This window comes from Dasypus novemcinctus, chromosome 2 (genome assembly GCF_030445035.2).
Source record: "Dasypus novemcinctus isolate mDasNov1 chromosome 2, mDasNov1.1.hap2, whole genome shotgun sequence".
Classification (NCBI taxonomy): domain Eukaryota; kingdom Metazoa; phylum Chordata; class Mammalia; order Cingulata; family Dasypodidae; genus Dasypus; species Dasypus novemcinctus.
In genome coordinates this window covers 130,241,497-130,261,434 of record NC_080674.1, presented here as the reverse complement: position 1 = coordinate 130,261,434, position 19,938 = coordinate 130,241,497, and the positions used below count along the sequence as shown (strand labels likewise).

Here is a 19,938-nt window from a genome sequence, read left to right as displayed (position 1 = left end):
TGATGGAATATCATGCAGCTGTATTAAAAAATGAAGTCATGAAGCATATAACAACATGGATGAACCAGGTGGATAATACGTTGACTGAAGCAAGCTAGACATATAATGACAAATACTGTATGATTATGCTATTATGAACTAAATACATTGCATAAACTCATGATATTAATAACTAGAATATGGGTCACCAGAAAACAGAATGACACTAGATAATGGAAAGCTGAGGGTTAACTTATGCAGAACTGGTAAAAAGTTGTGTGTTAATCTTTGGAAATGAATAGAAAAAATGAAAGCACAACATGATGTTTGTAACTAGCAATGCTATTATATGACAGTGGTTCAAAGGGTAAGACTAAGATCATGTATATTACTAAAACAAAAGCTAAAAAAATGTAACATGAGACTGTATATCACAGCAAAACCTCACATGAAATATGAATAAGGGTAATATTGCACATATAAGACTGCTTTTCTTTGAAAATGAACAAATATTGCGTATGTTAATGTTACATGATGTTACTATCAGGGCAAAAACAAAAAACAAAAAACATTACACTAAGTAAAAGAAACCAGACACAAAGTACTATATATTGTATGATTCCTTTATATAAAATGTAAATATAAATCAATGTATAAAGAGAGAATAAATTAGTGGTTATGTAGGGCTGGGAAAGGATAAAAGGATTGAGAGGTGACTCCTAAGGGGTGTGGAGGTTTTTTTTTGAAGTAATGAAAGTGTTCTAAAAATTTTATTAGTGATAAATGTACAACATTGTGGTTATACTAAAAGCCACTGATGGCACACTTTGGATAGAATGTATGGTATGTGAATAAGTCTCAATAAAACTGCTTTAAAAAAAAAAAACAACACTTTATTCCTTGGTATTCCATAGGAAATATTTTAAAATATTAAATGTACATCACTGAAGAAAATATTACTTCAGCTGGCAGTGGTCAACACTATTAAAAAGTGGAATTTTCTTCAATTAATTCTATCTTATAAAGAAAATGCACAAGTTGCTCCTGGAGTCTATGTATAAAATGCTGGCATCTTTTAAATCACATTTTGAGCTCATTTTTTTTAAGACATAGAAAAAAGTACTTATAAACTTAAGTAATGAAAATTTACAGTTCTGATTTTCAGTATATAAGCACATTCATTACCTGGAAAATTTTCACATAGCACTTCTATTGGTGTAGCTCGCTTTGTATCTCCAATTTTCTGATACCTCTCTTTTAATGTATCAGCCTAAAACAAACAAACAAAAACCTTGAGAAGGTAATAATTTTTAATTTATTTAGTTGCAAGAGAGGACCTTAGTTTATAGAATTCAGTAAAGAAATACAAAAGCAATTACCTTTAAGCCTTGCCAAGGAAGACTTCCTCTCAGAAAATACATGAACATGTGACCTAAAGCTTCTAAATCATCCCTTCTACTTTGTTCTGAAATATAAAAGAAACAAAAATATAATTTTCCTCTACCAGTTAAGGATGTAAGAATTGGCTCGTCTATTATATATAAATTAATTCTAAAATTTCAACATAGAAACACAAAATACCCATCTAGTGCCTATCAGTGACAAAATCATGCCTAGTTATTTTAAATTAAATACTACACATCTTTAAAATTTGCCATTATGATTTTCAGATATTATTGGCTGATTTATTTCCTTAGACATTTATTTATTTAAGAAAATATAAGCCAAGAAAAAAGGATTTCATGGTCAAATCGAAAGTTACTACGTATTACAGCTCCTTCTTAAAGAGTCAGAATGTAATACATCGAAGGTTCTGAGATGGCCTAGAGTTAAATATGTTTAACTTCATTTAACTCTACATTTCCTAAACTGATATGAACAGAAAACTTCCATCCCACATCCTCTCAATTAACATACACAATATTTTGTGCAATATATTTTTAAGAAACCCTGCTTTTGACTCATTCTAAGGTAAATAATTTTACTTACTATCGCCAAAAACAATGCTGCTAAAACAAATTGCCATTTTCAAGTTGCTGTGGTTGTTGCTTTAGTAACAAAATACTGTATAACATATAACTGAGTAACAATATTTGCTGACAATATTTTTTTTCATTGCAGTTAAATACTTAAGATTTCTTGATGCATTTTTAAAATAATGACATTAATGAGAGGAAATAATACTTTAGTGAGAATGTTCATGTGTGAGATGTTTTATCCAAATAAATAATTACTTATCATACTATGTGAGTAGTAATAAATGTTTTCCATAAAGCAATTATTGTTTCAAAGAATGGAACTGAATTAAGGTGAAAGCATTAGAAAAGTTTTTAATTTTTGCTATGCACTCTCATAACATTCTATACTTGTCTTTTATAACTCTCATTAGTTTTTTTTAAAGATTTATTTATTTCTCTGCTCCCCCCGCCCTCCCAGTTGTCTGCTTCTCTGTGTCCATTCGCTGCATGTTCTCCTGTGACCGCTTCTATCCTTATCAGTGGCACCGGGAATCTGTGTTTCTTTTCGTTGCATCATCTTGTGTCAGCTCTCCGTGTGTGTGCGGCGCCATTCTTGGGCAGGCTGCACTTTATTTCGCACTGGGCAGCTTTCCTTTTGGGAAGCACTCCTTGCGCATGGGGCTCCCCTACGCAGGGGACACCCCTGCGTGGCACCGCACTCCTTGCATGCATCAGCACTGCACATGGGCCAGCTCCACACGGGTCAAGGAGGCCCGGGGTTTGAACCACGAACCTCCCATGTGGTAGGCAGACCCCTATCCATTGGACCAAGTCCGCTTCCCTCATTACGGTTTTAAAATATATGTTTGTGTTATTATTTAATGAATATCTACATTCCCATCAAACAAGTTGCAGGAGAGTAAGTGTTTCTTTAGCTCAATATCCCCAGAGCCTAATATGTTGTCTCGCACAGAGCAGGCACACAACACACATATACAAATAAATAACAAAATGAATATTTGAAAATATGTAATACTAAATTTATGTTCCTTTCTAATAAGCATAGGAAAAATATCTAGAAGTACAGGCATCAAATCATTAGTAATTGGCCATATGACATTGCAAGAATGGAGAAGGGACTTTAACTTCACATTTCATATACTCAGAAATGTAGCATATTGTGGAATTTTTCTTCTCTTTCTTGTACTTTTTGTTATAATAATGTAAGTTTATGCTACGAAAAACAGTAAAGCTTACATAATAATTAAGTAGACTTAAAACTCCTTTTATATCTATCTATTAATACAAGGATATGAATAAGCATGAAAAATTCAGTAATACCTTTGATGACTAAAATTTCATTTCATTAGGTCCTATAGAGTCCTAAGAATAAGTCATACAAAGAGAAAAATATCTCTGAACTCTAGCTGAGAATCAGAATCACTGCCAAAACTTGTAAGACTTAGATGAGCAGGCTTCACTGCTAGAGATTCTGATTCCTTGGATATAAAGGAGGGTAGAGGAATGTACCTTTTTAAAAGTTTAGCAGATAATCTGAAATACAGCCATATTTTATAACCATGAAAAGAAACGTATTCTTTTAAGTTAATTTGCATGTAATAAAATGCATCCATAATTAATGTACAGGTTGATAAGGTTTGACAACATACACACCTGAGTTACCATCACAAGCAAGAAATTTCCAACACTACAAAAGATTCCCTTAAGCCCCTTGCCAGTTATCTTATACTCACCATGCCCACCATCTCCAGACCAACCCTGGCCTCAGCAACCACTTATCTGCTTTCTGTCACTAGAAATTTTATTTTTTATAACATTTCACATAACTGAAATCATACAGTACAGACTCTCATATCTGGATTCTTCTGGTAAGCATAATGTTACCAGTATTCAACAATGTCATACATAGCACATGTAGGTAGCTTGCTACTTTTTATTGCTGAATAGTATACTACTATGTATTTATCCATCTGCTTGTTGATTTTGATATTCGTGTTGCTTCCAGTTTAGGACTTTGTGAATAAAAGGTGTTATAAACATTCCTGTACAAGTCTTTCAATAGACATATATTTTTATTTCTCTTAGGTCAATATCTGGGAATAGGGATGGCTGGGTAATTACGGAAAGTATTGCTTTAAGTTTATAAGAAACTATCAAACTGTTTTCCAAAGGAGTTGCAGCATTTTATGTTTTCACCAGTAATGTACGGGAGTTCGTTGTTCCAGAGCCAATCTAACACTTAGTATGATCAGCTTTGCATTTTCACTGCTGACTAATGTTCCTTAAGCATCTTTTCATGTGCTTATTGTGCATTCATACTCTGGCAGTTTGAGATTATCTATGAACCCCAAAAAACGTAAGGATTATGTTTGTAAACTGATCTCTTCGTCTGAGGGGGATAACCTTTGATTATATTAGATTCAGCTGAGTTGTCCTTGATTAAACTATGTTAAGATTAGGGTTTTGATTCGACCAGTAGAGTGTAACTTACGTTATGACCCTACCCCCTTGGTAGGCTTATATAAACAGACACTCACTCAAGAAGACACAGAAGATATACAGGAAGAGAGCTCCATAGACACATCAGAGGAGAGAACTTTGATCATGCGGCCCCAGGAAGAGAGATGAATAATTCGTCTAATAGTTTGCAGCTGAACCCAGAAAGAAACAAGACCTATGCCAGCCTGTAGCTAAGATAGAGGAAGACTGAACCCTCACAAGATCGACTATCATCTTGCTTCAACACAGGGCAACTGACTTGGGTGAGAAAGTAACTCTTCCGGTACCTTAAGTTGAATTCTTTAGAGCCTTGTAACTGTAAGCTCTTACCCCAAATAAATACTTTATAAAAGTCAACAGATCTGTACTTTGCATCAGCATCCCTTTGGCTGACTAATACACATACATCTTCTTTTTGTGAATTATCTGTTCAAATATTTTGCCCATTTTAAAAACTGGGTTGTCAGTCATTATAATGTTGTAAGAGTTCTTTATATATTCTATTTACAACTCTGTTTTGAGATACAAGACTTGCAAATAGTTTGTCCCAGACTGTGGCTTGATTTTTCATTTTCTTAATGTCTTTCAAACAGATCTTAAACATTTTAACAAATGCCAATTTTTTTTTTCTTTTATCATTTCATTCATGCTTTTATTAAATGTCATAGCTAGGAAATCTTTGACTACCCTTAGGTCACAAAGATTTCTCCTATATTTTTCTTAGAGAAATTTTATAGTTTTGTTTCTTAACATTTAGAGCTATGATTCATTTTGAAGGATTTTGTTTTTGTTCTATTGGGTCTGGGTTAAGAGTAGAGATATTTTTTAAAGTATAGATTCATTAATTTTCTATAATGATATCCATTCCATTTTGTACTAGATATTCTTACTAACACAAAAAATAAAAATAAAAGGCGGAAAGTGGCTGTGGCTCCAGCAATTGAGCTCCTGTTTACCATATGGAGGACCCAGGCTCCATCCCTGGGACCTCCTGGTGAAAAAAAAAAAGAAAAAGGTGTCCCAGACCTGTGCAGAAAGGCAGGGAGAGGAGCAAGGCCCCTGCGCATTGAGGAGAGGCTCACCAAAAAGACGATGACGCAAGCAGATAGAAAAAAAAAAAAAGTCAAGAAAAGACATAAAAGGTATTCAGATTGGAAAGGAAGTAGCAAAATCATTTTTCCTTGATAGCAGGATTTGATTGTGTAAGTTAGCTACAAAAAGTCTATTAGAACTTATAAGCAAGGTTACAGAATAGAAGGCCAATATTTCAAAATCAACCATATTTTCATACTAGCAAAGAACAAGTGGAAACTGAATTTAAAAAGTAATGCACATTAAAACAGTATTTTAAAAAAACATGAAATATGTAGGGATAGATTTATTAGTACATATGCAAAACCTGTACATTATAGCATATAGTTTAAAAGGTTAAACAATACAAAGTATATTAAGACCTTTGGATTCTTTGTTAGAGAGGAAGTCAGTATAAAAGGTAATTTCCATTGAATTCCACCCCAAGAGGGGCTTTAATTACCACAATGCCAATGAGCCATGATCAAAAGGAGAGCTCACCTATTTGGTTTTCTCAGAGAACAGTTTGGTTTCATAACCTACAATATATTTAAAAATTCAAGCCATAAATATAGCTAGTAAAATAAACCTATTCACTTTTACTACTGAAACTCAGTCTGAAAGGCTTCTCATAATTCCTCTATTTCTGTTCTTTCACCAACTGACATACCTAGAAGTAAATTTCGCCATGTAGTAATAGAAGTCACAGGTAAGTTTTTCTCCTTGAAACATAGTAACTAAAGAATACACCCTCAGGTCTTCAATAGTTCTGTTACATGAAAAAATTCTCCCAAAGGTAATTAGGCCCTTATTAAACACTGTTCACATTTTTGTAAGTACTTACTAAAAAGGCCTGTTTGAAAATGATGTTTTTCCTCAAAGTCAAGGATCCTTATTATAGGGACCCCTGCTGTAAGCAAGTAAAGAAATTAGAAAGTGGTAATTTGCAATAGGTACCATTAAAGATTACTTCAAATAAGTTCCTCAAATAAATCTAAAAGTTACGTAAAGACAATTTAAATTGTGCCCTTCAGGAATATATGTATCACATAAAATAAACAAAACACATATTAAGAGCCTAATATATGTCAATGCTTCATTCACATGCTCTTTTAAAATTTCAACAAAGCTGAAAAGTAGATATTATTAATCCCAAATAAGGAAACTAAGGCTCAGAAAGGTTAGGAAACTAACCCAAAACTATGGGCCTAATAAGTAGGAGGCAAGATTCCAATCCAAATGTCTTTATGTTTGTTTGTTTGTTTCATTTCAAAAACTAAGGTAGTGACTAGGCAACCAACATAGTAGTATAACATGCTCCAGGTTACTGTTCCCCACCAAATGTTTGAACAACGAGCAACAGCTGGCAAAGCCAACTTCCTTGGAACTCGAGAAAACAGTTAAAGTGTTGTGGTAACTTGGCAAGTACCAAATCAAGAAAAAGCAGCTTGCATAACAGTAGGCAAATACCATGGTGCTAACCTCTCGCCCATCCCTTCCCTGCAAGTGTGGACCCAACCTGTGCTCCCACTGGGGCCCTGGTCCTGTTCGGAGGAAGCAAAGTAACCCTTATGCACAAAATGAGCTGCTAGTATAGTCGGTGAAAATTTATCAGGTAAGCACCTGAAAGCTTGAACTAGAAAACTTGTCTCAAACTTACCCTCCCAGAATTTGTCTTGAAGGAAGAGAAACAGTAGCAGACAGCTAAAGCAGTGCAAGAAATAATTAAGTCAAAGTAGCCTGGAGCAAAGGACCACCAGCATTAAGTCATACAGAGCACCCAAGGGGTGAAAGTCTATTTCAAAGAATGTACAGAGAGTGTTTAATTTCCTGTAAACTGGGAATACTTAAAGCCACAAACAAATACAATCCCAGGATAATAGGCATACTGCACCTAGAACCAAAAAGGACCCTGAATTTCATGTTCACCTCAGGCTGAACTTCTTGATCTCCAGGGCTAAGCTCTGAAGGAAACTACAAGCCAAAGCGGAGCCAATTTGCAAGAGTATGAATGGTGCTTCTGCTTTAGTTTATTTAATTTGTTAACTCCTGGAATTCAATGAAATCTCTGTCAGATCATTAGCTGGATACAAATTTAAGGAACTGACAGCTCAGGGACTGAATCACAGATTAACACTTTAAAATATTAAAATGTACAGTACAAAACAAAGATTACAGGATAAACAAGAAAATATGATCCATAAAAAGGAACCAGATAAATATCTAGAAATCATCATTGAAGGGAGCCAGACTTTGGACATACAGGACAATTTTTTTTTTTAAATGGTCTTCAATGTGCTCAAGGAGATAAAGGAAAGACTAAAGTATATCAGGAAAACAATGAACGAACAATTTGTGAATATCAATGAATGGGGAAATTTTTTAAAGAAACCAAACAGAGCTACTGCACTTGAGGACAACAATAACTAAAATGAAAAATTCCATGGGGCGCAACAGATGTGGCTGAAGCAGTTGAGCATCCACCTCCTACACGGGTTCAGTTTCCAGTGTCTCCTAAAGAAAACAAACCACAAGCAGAGGAGCAAAAACAAATGAGCAGACAACATGCAAAAAAATGAGCAAAACGAGCAAATCACAAGCAAATAGATGAGGGCGCCAACTCAGAAGAGCCAATGTGGCTCAGGGGTTGAGCTCTGGCTTCTCATATACAAGGTTCCAGGTTCAGTCTCCAGCCCCAGTACCTCAAAAAAAAAAAAAAAGTAAATGGCAATAAATAAATAATGTGTTTCAAGAAAATTAAAGTTAAAAAAATTCCATAGAGGGTTTAAACAGCAGATTGGAGTTGAGAGAAAGTACCAGTGAAGACAACTGAAATGATTCAGGCTTAGAAGCAAAAGGAAAAAATAATAATAAAAAGCAAACAGACCTGTAGGACACAATCAAGTCTACCAGTACACACATTATGAGAGTCTCAGAAGGAGAAGAGAGAGAGAGAGAGAGAAGCAGAAAGAATATTCAAAGAAGTAACAGCAAAAAACTTCCCAAATTTAACAAAAGACATAAATATACATATCCAAGAAGTCCAATGAATTACCAATAGGATAAACTCAAAAGATAACAATGTACAGACACATAGTAATCCAACTGTCCAATACCAATAACAAGGAGAGAGTTCTGAAAGATGCAAGAGAAAAGCAACAAGTCATGTAAAAGGGAATCCCAATTAAGTGTTGATTTCTCAGCAGAAACCATGGAGGCAAAAAGGCAGTAGGGCAAAATACTTAAAGAGCTGAAAAAAACAATTGCCAACCAAGAATTTTATGTTCAGCAAGACTTTCTTTCAAAAATGATGGAGAGATTAAGATATTACCAGATAAGGAAAAGTTGAGGGGGTTCATCACCACTAGACCTGCACTACAAACAACGCTAAAGGGAGTTCTTCAGACTCAAAGGAAAGGACACAAGAAAGTGGATCAAAGTGTCAGAAATAAAGACCTCAATAAAGGTAATCATAAGGCTAATTATAAATGCTAGTACTATTGTATTTTTTGGTATGTAATTTCATTTTTTACTTCTTAAAGGTTCTAAAATGCAAATGTATAAAAAGTAATAATAAATGTATGGTTTGGACACAATGTAGATATATATAAAACATAATTATATAAAACATAAGACATGATTTGTAACAAGTACAAGAAAAAGGTGGAGGGACAGAAGGTACAGGAATAGTGCATGTATATGCCATTGAGGTTAAGTTGGTATCAAATCAAATCAAATGTGACTGTTATAATAGATTCAGGATGTTAAATCTTAGCCCCATGGAAACCACATAGAAAATATATGAAAAATATATACAGGGGAGCAGATGCAGGTCCAAGCAGTTGAGTGCCTGCTTCCCACATACAAGTTCCCAGGTTTGATCCCCAGTACCTTCTAAAAACAACAAACAAACAACAAACAAAACAAAAACAAAAAATCTCAGGGGAGCCAATGTAGCTCAGTGGTAGAGTGCTGACTTCCCACATACAAGGTCCTGGATTCAATCCCCAGTCCCATTACCTACAAAAAAAATGAAAAAAAAAAAAAAAAAAAAAAGAGAGATGTGATCATTAAAATACATACACACATACACACAGAACAAAATGTGAAGGGAATCAAATGGTACAATACAAAAAAATCAAATAAATATGAAAGAAGGCAATAACTGAAGAACTGAGGGTCAAAAAAGGTATAATACTTCCAAACATAAAATAGCAAAATGGCAGAAGAAAGTCCTGAATATCAGTAATTACTTTAAATGCAAATGGATTCAATTCCCAAGCCCAACCCAACTATATGTTGTTTAAAAGAGTCATGTTAAATTCAAAGAAACAAACAGGTTGAAAGTGAAGGGACTGAAAATTAATTATATAATTATATCAATTAAAATCACTATTAAATGGTTATATTTTCTCTGTTCCTTTTTTTTTTACTCTGACTCCTCACAAAGCCAAGTACTCTAAACTCAACATACCACTAAATAGTCCATGTTCACAGATGCCACAAACTTATAGAATGCTTTCACCGTTCACCTATTCTAAACCCACATTAATTTAACTTACTTTTTTCTTTTTTTATTTTTGACATACCAGGGGCTGGGACTTGTATGTGAGAAGCTGGCACTAAACCACTGTGCTACATCAGCTTCCCTAGTTGGTTTTAGCATTGTTTTACTAGTTGTTTGTTTTTGTTTTTTCAGGAGGCACTGGGAACCGAAACTGGGACCTACCATGTGGGACGTGGGTGCTCAACTGCTTGAGTCACATCCTCTCCCTATTTTAGCTTATTTTTATCTTTTTAAATAGTAACTCATGTAATCTGTTCAAACAGAACTTCTCCTTACTATTACTCATCTACTCCTAAATTAAACAAAAATAAAAACCAAGAAGCAGGTCTTTGATGAAAGGGAGGATTAAAGCTGCTGGTGTTTGGTACTTACCAAATAAATGATTTTTTTTTTTTTTTTGCTTTCTTACTAAACAAGGAATAAAAAGAGATTATTCCTAGAGTCAAATCCCATTTCCAAAGCTCTGAAGGCTTTTCACAGGGACAAACACAGACCCACTTTGCCATTTCTATAGATAGAATGCTGTTACATTTACCGCTGTCCAAATATAGAACAATAGACTCACAAGGAAGTTTTGACTTCTTGACTCACAGTAAAATTTTGGTGATCTTTTAATTGTTCTAGTAGAATAGTCTACTAACAACTACCCTGAAATGAAAATTTCTCACAGACACTATCCATGTAAATACAGGTGTGTCTGGTTTTTATAAAAAACACAGTCCTGAAAATTGTATATATACCCAATCACACTTAAAATCAATTGGGAAATTCTGCTACTGAAAGGAACTCTCCCAAAATGTTGCTGAATAAAACTTGTATTTTATAATTTCAGATGTTTGAAACTTATATTTCTTAAAGAAAGGCAAATTTATATTTTCAGGCATTTTAGATATCTGCAAAGGAAAAATATCATAAGCCTACAAACAGGTGGTCAGTCTGAGAGAATGTTAAGTGCTCTTAAGTTCTGATTGAGAGGCAGAAGCAGGACATGAAGTAGACAGCAGAGAAGTCTGGGAAGAACAGAAGTTGGAGATTGTATTAGATGACTTATAACATACTGCCTGAATATGACTGTATATGGTAAGATACTTTTGAGCAGTGATGATGGAAGGATGGATATATCTTCATTCGTTTATGTTCTTTTTTATTCTTCTTTTTGAAAGCAATCATAGCAGTTTGGCATTATTTATGAATTCCAAAAATAGATAATGGATTATGTTTATAAACTGGTCTGTACCTAGGCATGATTAAATTATGATTAGAGCTTTGATTGGGCCATGTCAGTAGGATGCTGAGTCCCCACCCCCTTCATGAGTGGGAGTCACAGATAAAACTACACAGCAGAGCAAAGGAGTTAGTTGGAGTTTTGATACTGTAGTTTTGATGTGAAGCCTACGGAAGTAAAGACACAGAGGAGGAGGACACCAGGGAGTTTTTGAGCTGAAGCCTGGGAAGTGAACACACAGCAGAAGAACAGAGAGGAAAAGAGGCAATTCCTTAGACATGGCAGAAGCCCCAGTGAGAGAGAGACAGAGCTGGTCTCCTCCTCCTCTACAGCTGACCTTGTGAAGAAAGGTAAAGCCTAGAGAGCCTCTCAGTCTACAGCTGACCTTGTGGAGAAAAGAGAGGATCTGGGCCTGGAGAGAAATGAGCCCTGGGAAGAGAGGAACCCAGGAAGCCTGAACCCTAGCAGAAGTCGGCAGCCATATTGCTCGAACACAGGGCAATACACTTTGGTGAGAGAAGTAACATGCTTTATGGCCTGGTAACTGTAGGATTCTATGCCAAATAAATACCCTTTATAAAAACCAACTGGGAAGCGGAATAGGCTACCACATGGTAGCCTGACCCACGTGGTGAGCTGGTCCATGTGCAGCGCTGATGCACGCAAGGAGTGCCCTGCCACCCAGGGGTGTCCCCCACATAGGGGAGCCCCACACACAAGGAGTGTGCCCCGCAAGGAGAGCCGCCCCACGTGAAAAAAGCACAGCCTGCCCAGGAGAGGCACTGCACACATGAAGAGCTGACGCAGCAAGATGACACAACAAAAAAGAGACACAGATTCCCTGTGCTGCTGACAAGAATACAAGCAGACACAGAAGATCACACAACAAATGGACACAAAGAGCAGACAAAGGGGGGAGGGGGGAGAGAAATAAATAAAAATAAATAAATGTTTAAAAATAAAACCAACTGATTTTTGGTATTTTGCATCAGCACCCATTTGGTTAACTAATACAGAATCTAAAAGCAAAATATTAAGTTCTGCCTTTCTCAGATACCAACACTGATCATGGCTTAATACTACTGTAAATACAATGTAGAAGTTAACAGACTGCTGAGTGTAATGGCACAAAAGGCATTCTCTGTCCTATGCATCCTCCCCTTCTTTTCTCCTCCAATCCCAAAATGTTAAATACCACTTATATGCAGATGACCCCGGAATCCATATTTCCAGCCCTAATATCTCTACCAAACATTCGACTTACATACCAATAATTTATCATGGATGTTTCACAGATTTCTCTAACAGTTAGGCCATAATAGAATTCTTGTTTCTGTACCAACTTCCCATCCCTAAGCTGTTCTTCCTTCAGTCTTCTCTTTTCAGTACCATCAAACTAGATGCTCAAACACAAATTATAGGAGCTATTCTTCTCTCTTCTCTTTCTCTCGTTAATCCATCAGTACACCCTGCCAACTCTGCCCCCGAAACATGTCCTAAGTATGAATGTCTCCCAAATTTCTTGTAAAAACTATAGTTTCACCCTTCTCCTGGACAAAGGCAACAGTCCTCTACATGGTTTCTTTGCTTTGACTCCTTTCCCCTAAAATTTAACTTGCTAAAGAACTGCCAGATTGCTTTCAAGTTACTCCCGTAGGGGAAAGGAAAAAGAGGAAAAGCAATACCAGTGGTTGCCATTTTACCTGGAATTGCAAGGGACCAAAACAATCTTGAAAAAGAAGAACAAAGTTGGAAATCTCATATTTCTATATTTCAAAATTTACTACAAAACCACAGTAATCAAACCAGAGTGGTTCTAGCATAAGGATAAACTTATAAATCAGTGGAACAGAATGGAGAGCCCAGAAATAAAATTATGTATCTGGTCAACTGAATGTCAACACAATTCAAAGGGAAAAGAAGAGTTTCTTCAATAAATGGTACTAGGACAACTGAATATCCACATGCAAGAGAATGAAGATGGATCCTTTCCTTATAACATATGTAAAAACAAACTCAGTTTATCAAAGACCTTAATGTAAAGATATAAAATTCTTAGAAGGAAACATAAATATAAATCATGACCCAAGGCTTTATTAATTAAGTGATGCATAGTGCCTTTCAAATATAGCACATTTCATACAAAAGCAGGAAACAGTCCATACATTTTAAACATACTATTAATACAAGAGTATGTTCTTTGAAGTAGACTTTTTTTAAGTGACAAGTCCTTTAGTAAGGAAGATAATTATAACTGATGTGTACACTTTGAGAATATGGATTTTTATTTAAAGTTCTTTTAAGTCAGTATTTATTGTGTGCTTACTATGTACACTGTGTCTAATCATATCAGAAATACAGTATCAGAACTTTTCATATGTACTAAATTCAGCTAAATTAGTTATTTTCTCATGTCCTTTATAGAAACAATTAAATGTATCACCCTAACTGTATCAAAGTTGAACATTTCAAAGTATCATATTAAATTTTTAAAAAGGTATAGTGAATGTAAGGAAGACTGTCATTCATTTACTCTAGAGCAACCTACTTTAAGAGTTGATTTAATATAATGTGCCACAGGGAGCAGATGTGGCTCAAGCAGTTGAGTGCCTGCTTCCCACACAGGAGGTCCCAGGTTCAGTTCCCGGTGCCTCCTTAAAAAAAGAAACAAGCAAAAACAAAACAAAAAAAAGGAGCCGATGTGGTTTAGTGGTTGAGCACTGGTTTCCCACATATGAGGTTCAGAGTTCAATCCCCAGACCCAGTACCACACATACATACAAATATATATATATAAATATATATATATATATATATATATATATATATATATATATATATAATGTGTTATGCTCCACCTTCTACCATAGGATTCACTGTTATATAGTCTAATGCCTGGACAAATAAAAGAGTAATATAAGAATGTTCTGGGAAGCAAACTTGGCCCAATGGATAGGGCATCCGCCTACCACATGGGAGGTCTGCAGTTAAAACCTCAGGCCTCCTTAACCCGTGTGGAGCTGGCCCATGCACAGTGCTGATGCACACAAAGAGTGCTGTGCCACACAGGGGTGCCCCCCACATAGGGGAGCCCCACACACAAGGAGTGCACCCCGTAAGGAGAGCCGCCCGGCTCAAAAGAAAGTGCACCCTGCCCAAGAATGGCACCGCACACACGGAGACCGGACACAGCAAGATGACGCAACAAAAAGAAACACAGATTCCCGGTGCTGCTGATAAGGACAGAAGCAGTCACAGAAGAACATACAGCAAATGGACACAGAGAGCAGACAGGGGGGCGGGAAGGGAAGAGAAATAAAAAAATATTAAAAAAAAAAGAGAATATTCTCTCATGAACTATAAAAAATATATAATACCACTACAGAGTGTTAATCAGGTGCGTTGGGGGAAAATAACACCAAATATAAGATATGGGTTATAGTTAGCAGTAATATTTTGATGATGCTCTTTCATAATATATAACAACTGTTTCACAACAACACTAGGTATTGGTGGTGGGGTGATGTATGGGAGTCCTGTATGTATGTTTGTTTTGTAAGTCCACAACTTTTACTATACACTTATTATTTATGTATGCTGATGTATGAATAATATACTTCAATAAAAATTTTCTAATGAAATATATAATGTGCTAGATGTGATACAATTACAAAAGATGAATGGTAATCTGTAAAAATTAAACCATCATAATAAAAACTTTGTTAACATAGTTGCTGAATTTAAACTTCCATACTTACAAAAGGTATACATACCCTTTCCTAAATGTGTGTTTATGCTCATATATCTAGCTGTTCCTGTAAGGCTCTTGTGTTCCCTGTATGGTATGTGTTTCTTTGTCTCTGGATCAATATATTCCTTTGCCAAACCAAAATCTATAATGTGAATAACTTGCTGGGTTTTGTTTCCTGGTCGTCCTATTAAGAAGTTCTCAGGTTTTACATCTCTGTATATCAAATTCTTTGAATGAACATATTCCATACGAGAAATCTATTTCAAGGAAAAAAAGAAGAGAGCTTAAGCAAGCATGATAGAAAACAGAATTTTCACAATGAAAACATAAAGGAAAAAATTAAAAACCACTTCAACCTTTAAAAAGTAACATATCAGTCTATAGTTCCTTAAATATAAATCCAATTATGCTTAAGAACCTTTGCCTTTACTATTATAATCACTGATAAATAAAAGCATTTGAATTTTGTAAATTCTTTGCATATCAGTAAGCCTGATTCAACAAACACTTGAGATGCTGCTACCACATAAAATCAAAACACTTTACTGATATAAACGTGTGAACTGAGAAATGTAAAAAGACAGTCATAGAACTGCAGTTTACTCTTCCTTATCAATTCAATAACAAGTTTATAATTATCTTAAAGAATCTAAATTATCATAGCACCTTTCTGTATTCCTTTTCTTTTTCTTATGACCTGTCTTCTTTACTTTCTCCTGACATATTAAATACCTAAAAAGATCTTGAAACTAGAAAATCTGGGGATTAAACTCTAATAATAATATAAGACATTTTTATTAATTATTTTTATGAGCTCTCAAAAATGTTCATTATAGAAGTTGTCAACAAATAGAACATTAGAAATAAGAAAATAAAATCTTTTCATTTAGTGATAATCATGGTTAATAATGCAAAGTAAATATAGTCACATGGACCATCTAGTTTGGTTTTTTGCTTAACAAATTTGAATCCTATAATTCATAATATTCTATGACCTATACTTTTCACTTAACAATGTATTATTACCATTTTCCAGATCACAAAACATTCTTTTAACACACATTTTTTTAATGGCTGCATATTATTTTATGGCTATTACTAATTTATTCAACTAGCCCTTTTAGCAACTAGCATATTTGGGTTGTTTCCCATTTTTTATTATGAACATTCTGGCACATAAAGCTTTTAGGTACATTTGAATATTTCCATAGGATAAATTTGTAGAAGCAGAATGAGTAAAGGGATTAAAGCCTTTTTAAGATTTCTGCAGTAGACTCCTAATGCACTTATTTCAAATTTCCCTTAAAATCACCCTCTAAATAGTTTTCCATAGATTTCATGATATTAAGACTCTTATTCATTTTTTTCCCCTCTAGGTCATTAACAAGATTAAGAATCCATATTTCTGAGGCTTTTCTTTTTAAGTATTCATCTCTGACATGAAAAGGGTGTTCGAAATAACTTAATTCTCAAACTGATATTCTGATCTCAGAGCAATAAGATATTAATTCTTTCATACAAATAAACTATATCTTGATTCAGCTATTTTAAGTTACATGCATCCTAAAAGAGGTAATAATGTGCAAAGCAGAATCACTTTTACTAGGTCAAATGCTCTGTAAGATAATGTTACAAAACTTTAAACTTTTAATATAAATTTGTGATCAAACCACACATTACTCAAACAACTTCAAAATACCCTGCTTTACTTACCAGTTGGATAGCTATCATGAGAACTGTTTTAAGAGAAAATGTCCTGTCACACAAGTCAAACAAGTCTTCCAAACTAGGTCCCAGCAGTTCTAGCACCATAGCATTGTATTTACCACAAGGACCAAAATAGTAAACTTGAGGTATACCATCTGTGGTAAAAGAAAAAGTAATTTAATAATTTCATCAACTTAAAGAGTTAAATTTTTCTTCCAGAAAAATCCATTAACAAATTTTTTATATTGTACAGTTTCAAGATTATAGTTTCAAAAACTTTTTTCAGTTTTTCCATCAACAGTAAACTTTCCCCAACCAAACCTTCTCCTTCCCTATACTTTCTCTTTGATGATTCACACTGTTTTCTGGGCACATCTCTATTGTAGCATTTATTGAACTACATTATAAACAGTGCTTTATTGTTTGTCTCCACCACTTCACTAAGGATATGAACTGGGCTTTTTGCCCTGTATTTCCAAGGCCTAGAGAAATGCTTAGCACATAGAAAAGATATAATTTTATTGGACATGGTAACCACTGCTATCTTTAATAACCCTCTAGTAGGCAGAATGTTAAATCACATCCACAATTCCCATCCTCTGGGATACATACCCTGTGTCATCTTCTCCACCTTGAGTATGGGCAAGAGTCATGAGATTTCACTCCAATGATTAAGTTATGGCATATGTCACAGGCCATGTTAATTAAAGCCCCTATGAGCGGGCTTTAATGAAAAGGGAAATTATCCTGATGAGCCTTACCTCATCAGGTGAGACTTTTAAAAAGAGTGTCTAGAGGTCAGAGATTCTAAGCAGCAGATATGTCCTTCTGTTGGCCTTTAAGAAGCAGAGTACCATGCTGTAAAGAGTGCTACATGCTAGGGAATGGTGGGAGCCTCTGCAAACTGAAGCCTAGAAAAACTGAATTCTGCCCATAACCAGAGATGCTGGAAGAGGACTCTAAGCCTTAGATAAGACCACAGTCTCAGCTTACACCTTGATTTCAACATAGTGAGAACCTCAGAGAGAACCTAACTAAGCCATGCCTGAGCTCCTGACCCTCAGAATCTGTATGATAATAAAGCCTCTTCTTTAAAGCCATTAAGTTAGTGATAATTCATTATGCAGCAAGAAAAAAATATAAACCTCAAATATAAAATCTGAATGCCCAGAAGTAATGTGTACTTTAACTTTTAAAACAGCTTCCCATCTAAGAGCTAACAGGTAATCAATTTACCTTAACACTTCATTTATTTATTTATTCAACATGAGGAAATGAACTTCTTCACCTTAAATGTCTGTTTTACTTCTGCATTTTTTAAAAAATACTTAATTTTTTTAAAAGATTACATAAATATTACATAAAAATATAGGAGATTCCCATATGCCCTCTCCCTACCCCTCCCACACTTTCCCACATTAACAACATCCTTCATTAGTGTGGTACATTTATTACAACTGATGATCACATATTGGAGCATTGCTGCTAAGTGTGGATTATAGTTTACATTATAGTTTAAACTTTCTCCCATACAATTTTATAACTTATGACAAGACATATAATGACCTGTATCTGTCACTGCAATGTCATCCAGGATGATTCCCAAATTCCGAAAATGTCCCCATATTACACCACCCTCTCCCTCCCCCCAGAACATCCAGTGGTTAATGCCTCCACATCAATGATTAAAGTTCTTCCATTGCTAGAATCACAGTAAGTCTACAGTAGAATAACAGTAAGTCTACTCTAGTTCATCATTCACTCCCCAATCCTGAGGATTCTGGGATGGTGATGCCCACTACACCTCCAATTGAGAGCGGGCTTAGATCTCATGGGGCAGATGGATGGGACTATTTTGCTTGCAGTTGCAGACTCTCTCTGCTCCTTGGGATGGTCGTTGTCCATCATCATCTCCTTAGTAGTTGTCCTGGGTAAGTCCAAAAACTGGAGAGTAGATGTTGCAACTCTGTTGAGATTCAGGGCCCAACCAGAACACAGGCAGCCCAAAGATTTAAGTCCCATGGACATACAGCTAGTACTAACTACAGGTTCATATAGAAGAGGCAGAAGAATGATGTGTAGCAAAACCATGACTGATTCCATCTCTGTTATGCTAGAAAGCATAAATTCCAAAGTAAGGCCCACTGGCAGGGCACCAAACTCCTGAGCTGTCTGCTCTGCCTATAGTGTCTGGATGTCCCCAGAGCCCTCAGGAACACTGCAATTTGAGGCAATATTTACTGACAGTCAATGACATCCTGCTGAGACATGCATAAGCATAACCTCTGGAATGACCTCTTGACTCACTTTTAAGTCTCTTAGCCAAATAAACTCATTTGTCTTTTCCATTTCCCCCTTTTGTCAAGGTCTTTTTCAGTTCCATGGTTAGTTGGTGTTTGGTAGTAATCCCTTGGTACCAAAGAAGCTCATACCTGGGAGTATTGTCCACACTGGGGTGAAGGTAATGCAATTATATGCTGAGTATGGCTTAGAGCAAAAGAAGGCTCTCAGGAGGTAACTCTTACTATAATACTATGCTAAGTTTCTATTTCAAAAACAAAGTCAATATCAAGGGTCCATCACTGGCCCATCCTCCTTCACTAGTCACAGTCTCTGTACTCGGGATTTTGCTGTCCCATTAGAGAATGTGGCAGAGCTCCCTAGGATAGGAATTCTAATTCTTTCAGTTACTGTGTGAGTCTCCACCCACCATGACAATTCCCGATGAACACTTGAACACATTCATATGCCTTATAGGTATGCCCTAGCTGAACCTCCTCCCATGCATCCCCCCATCATGGACACCCACACCAATAATCCTTCCCTGCCACAGTTGAAAAAAAAAAAAAAACAAATAAAATTAATAAGAAAATGAAATATTGATAGTTTTAAAAATAAAAAACAAAAAAATTGTTAATTTAGAAAAAAATAAAAAATATGTAATTAAAATTTTTTTAAGTTATGTCTTTCATCATTGTAAGATCTGTTGTCTTGTGTACAGTGACTTTTATTTTCCATTTATTCCCCAGTGTCTTATATTTTTCATTTTGTCTTCAAAGACACTTTAGATTACAGAAAAGTCACATATAGAATATAGGGGATTCTCATATACCCACCATCTCCCCTTTTTTCCTTTCCCTATTAACAACACTTTACCTGT

At 35.4% G+C, this 19,938-nt stretch overlaps 1 protein-coding gene across 8 annotated transcripts in view; it reads right to left on the bottom strand.

Moving 5' to 3' along the window:
• Positions 1 to 19,938, bottom strand: part of CSNK1G3 (casein kinase 1 gamma 3) — a 110,981-nt gene that overhangs the window by 33,842 nt on the left and 57,201 nt on the right. For all 8 annotated transcript variants that reach the window (XM_004456894.4, XM_012524555.4, XM_004456898.4 and 5 more), the window contains exons 5-8: positions 16,785 to 16,933; positions 15,094 to 15,328; positions 1,359 to 1,444; positions 1,165 to 1,249 (exon numbers count right to left, since the gene is read on the bottom strand). In XM_004456894.4, coding sequence (XP_004456951.1) covers positions 1,165 to 1,249; positions 1,359 to 1,444; positions 15,094 to 15,328; positions 16,785 to 16,933 — 555 coding nt within the window. The remainder of the gene's footprint in view (positions 1 to 1,164; positions 1,250 to 1,358; positions 1,445 to 15,093; positions 15,329 to 16,784; positions 16,934 to 19,938) is intronic.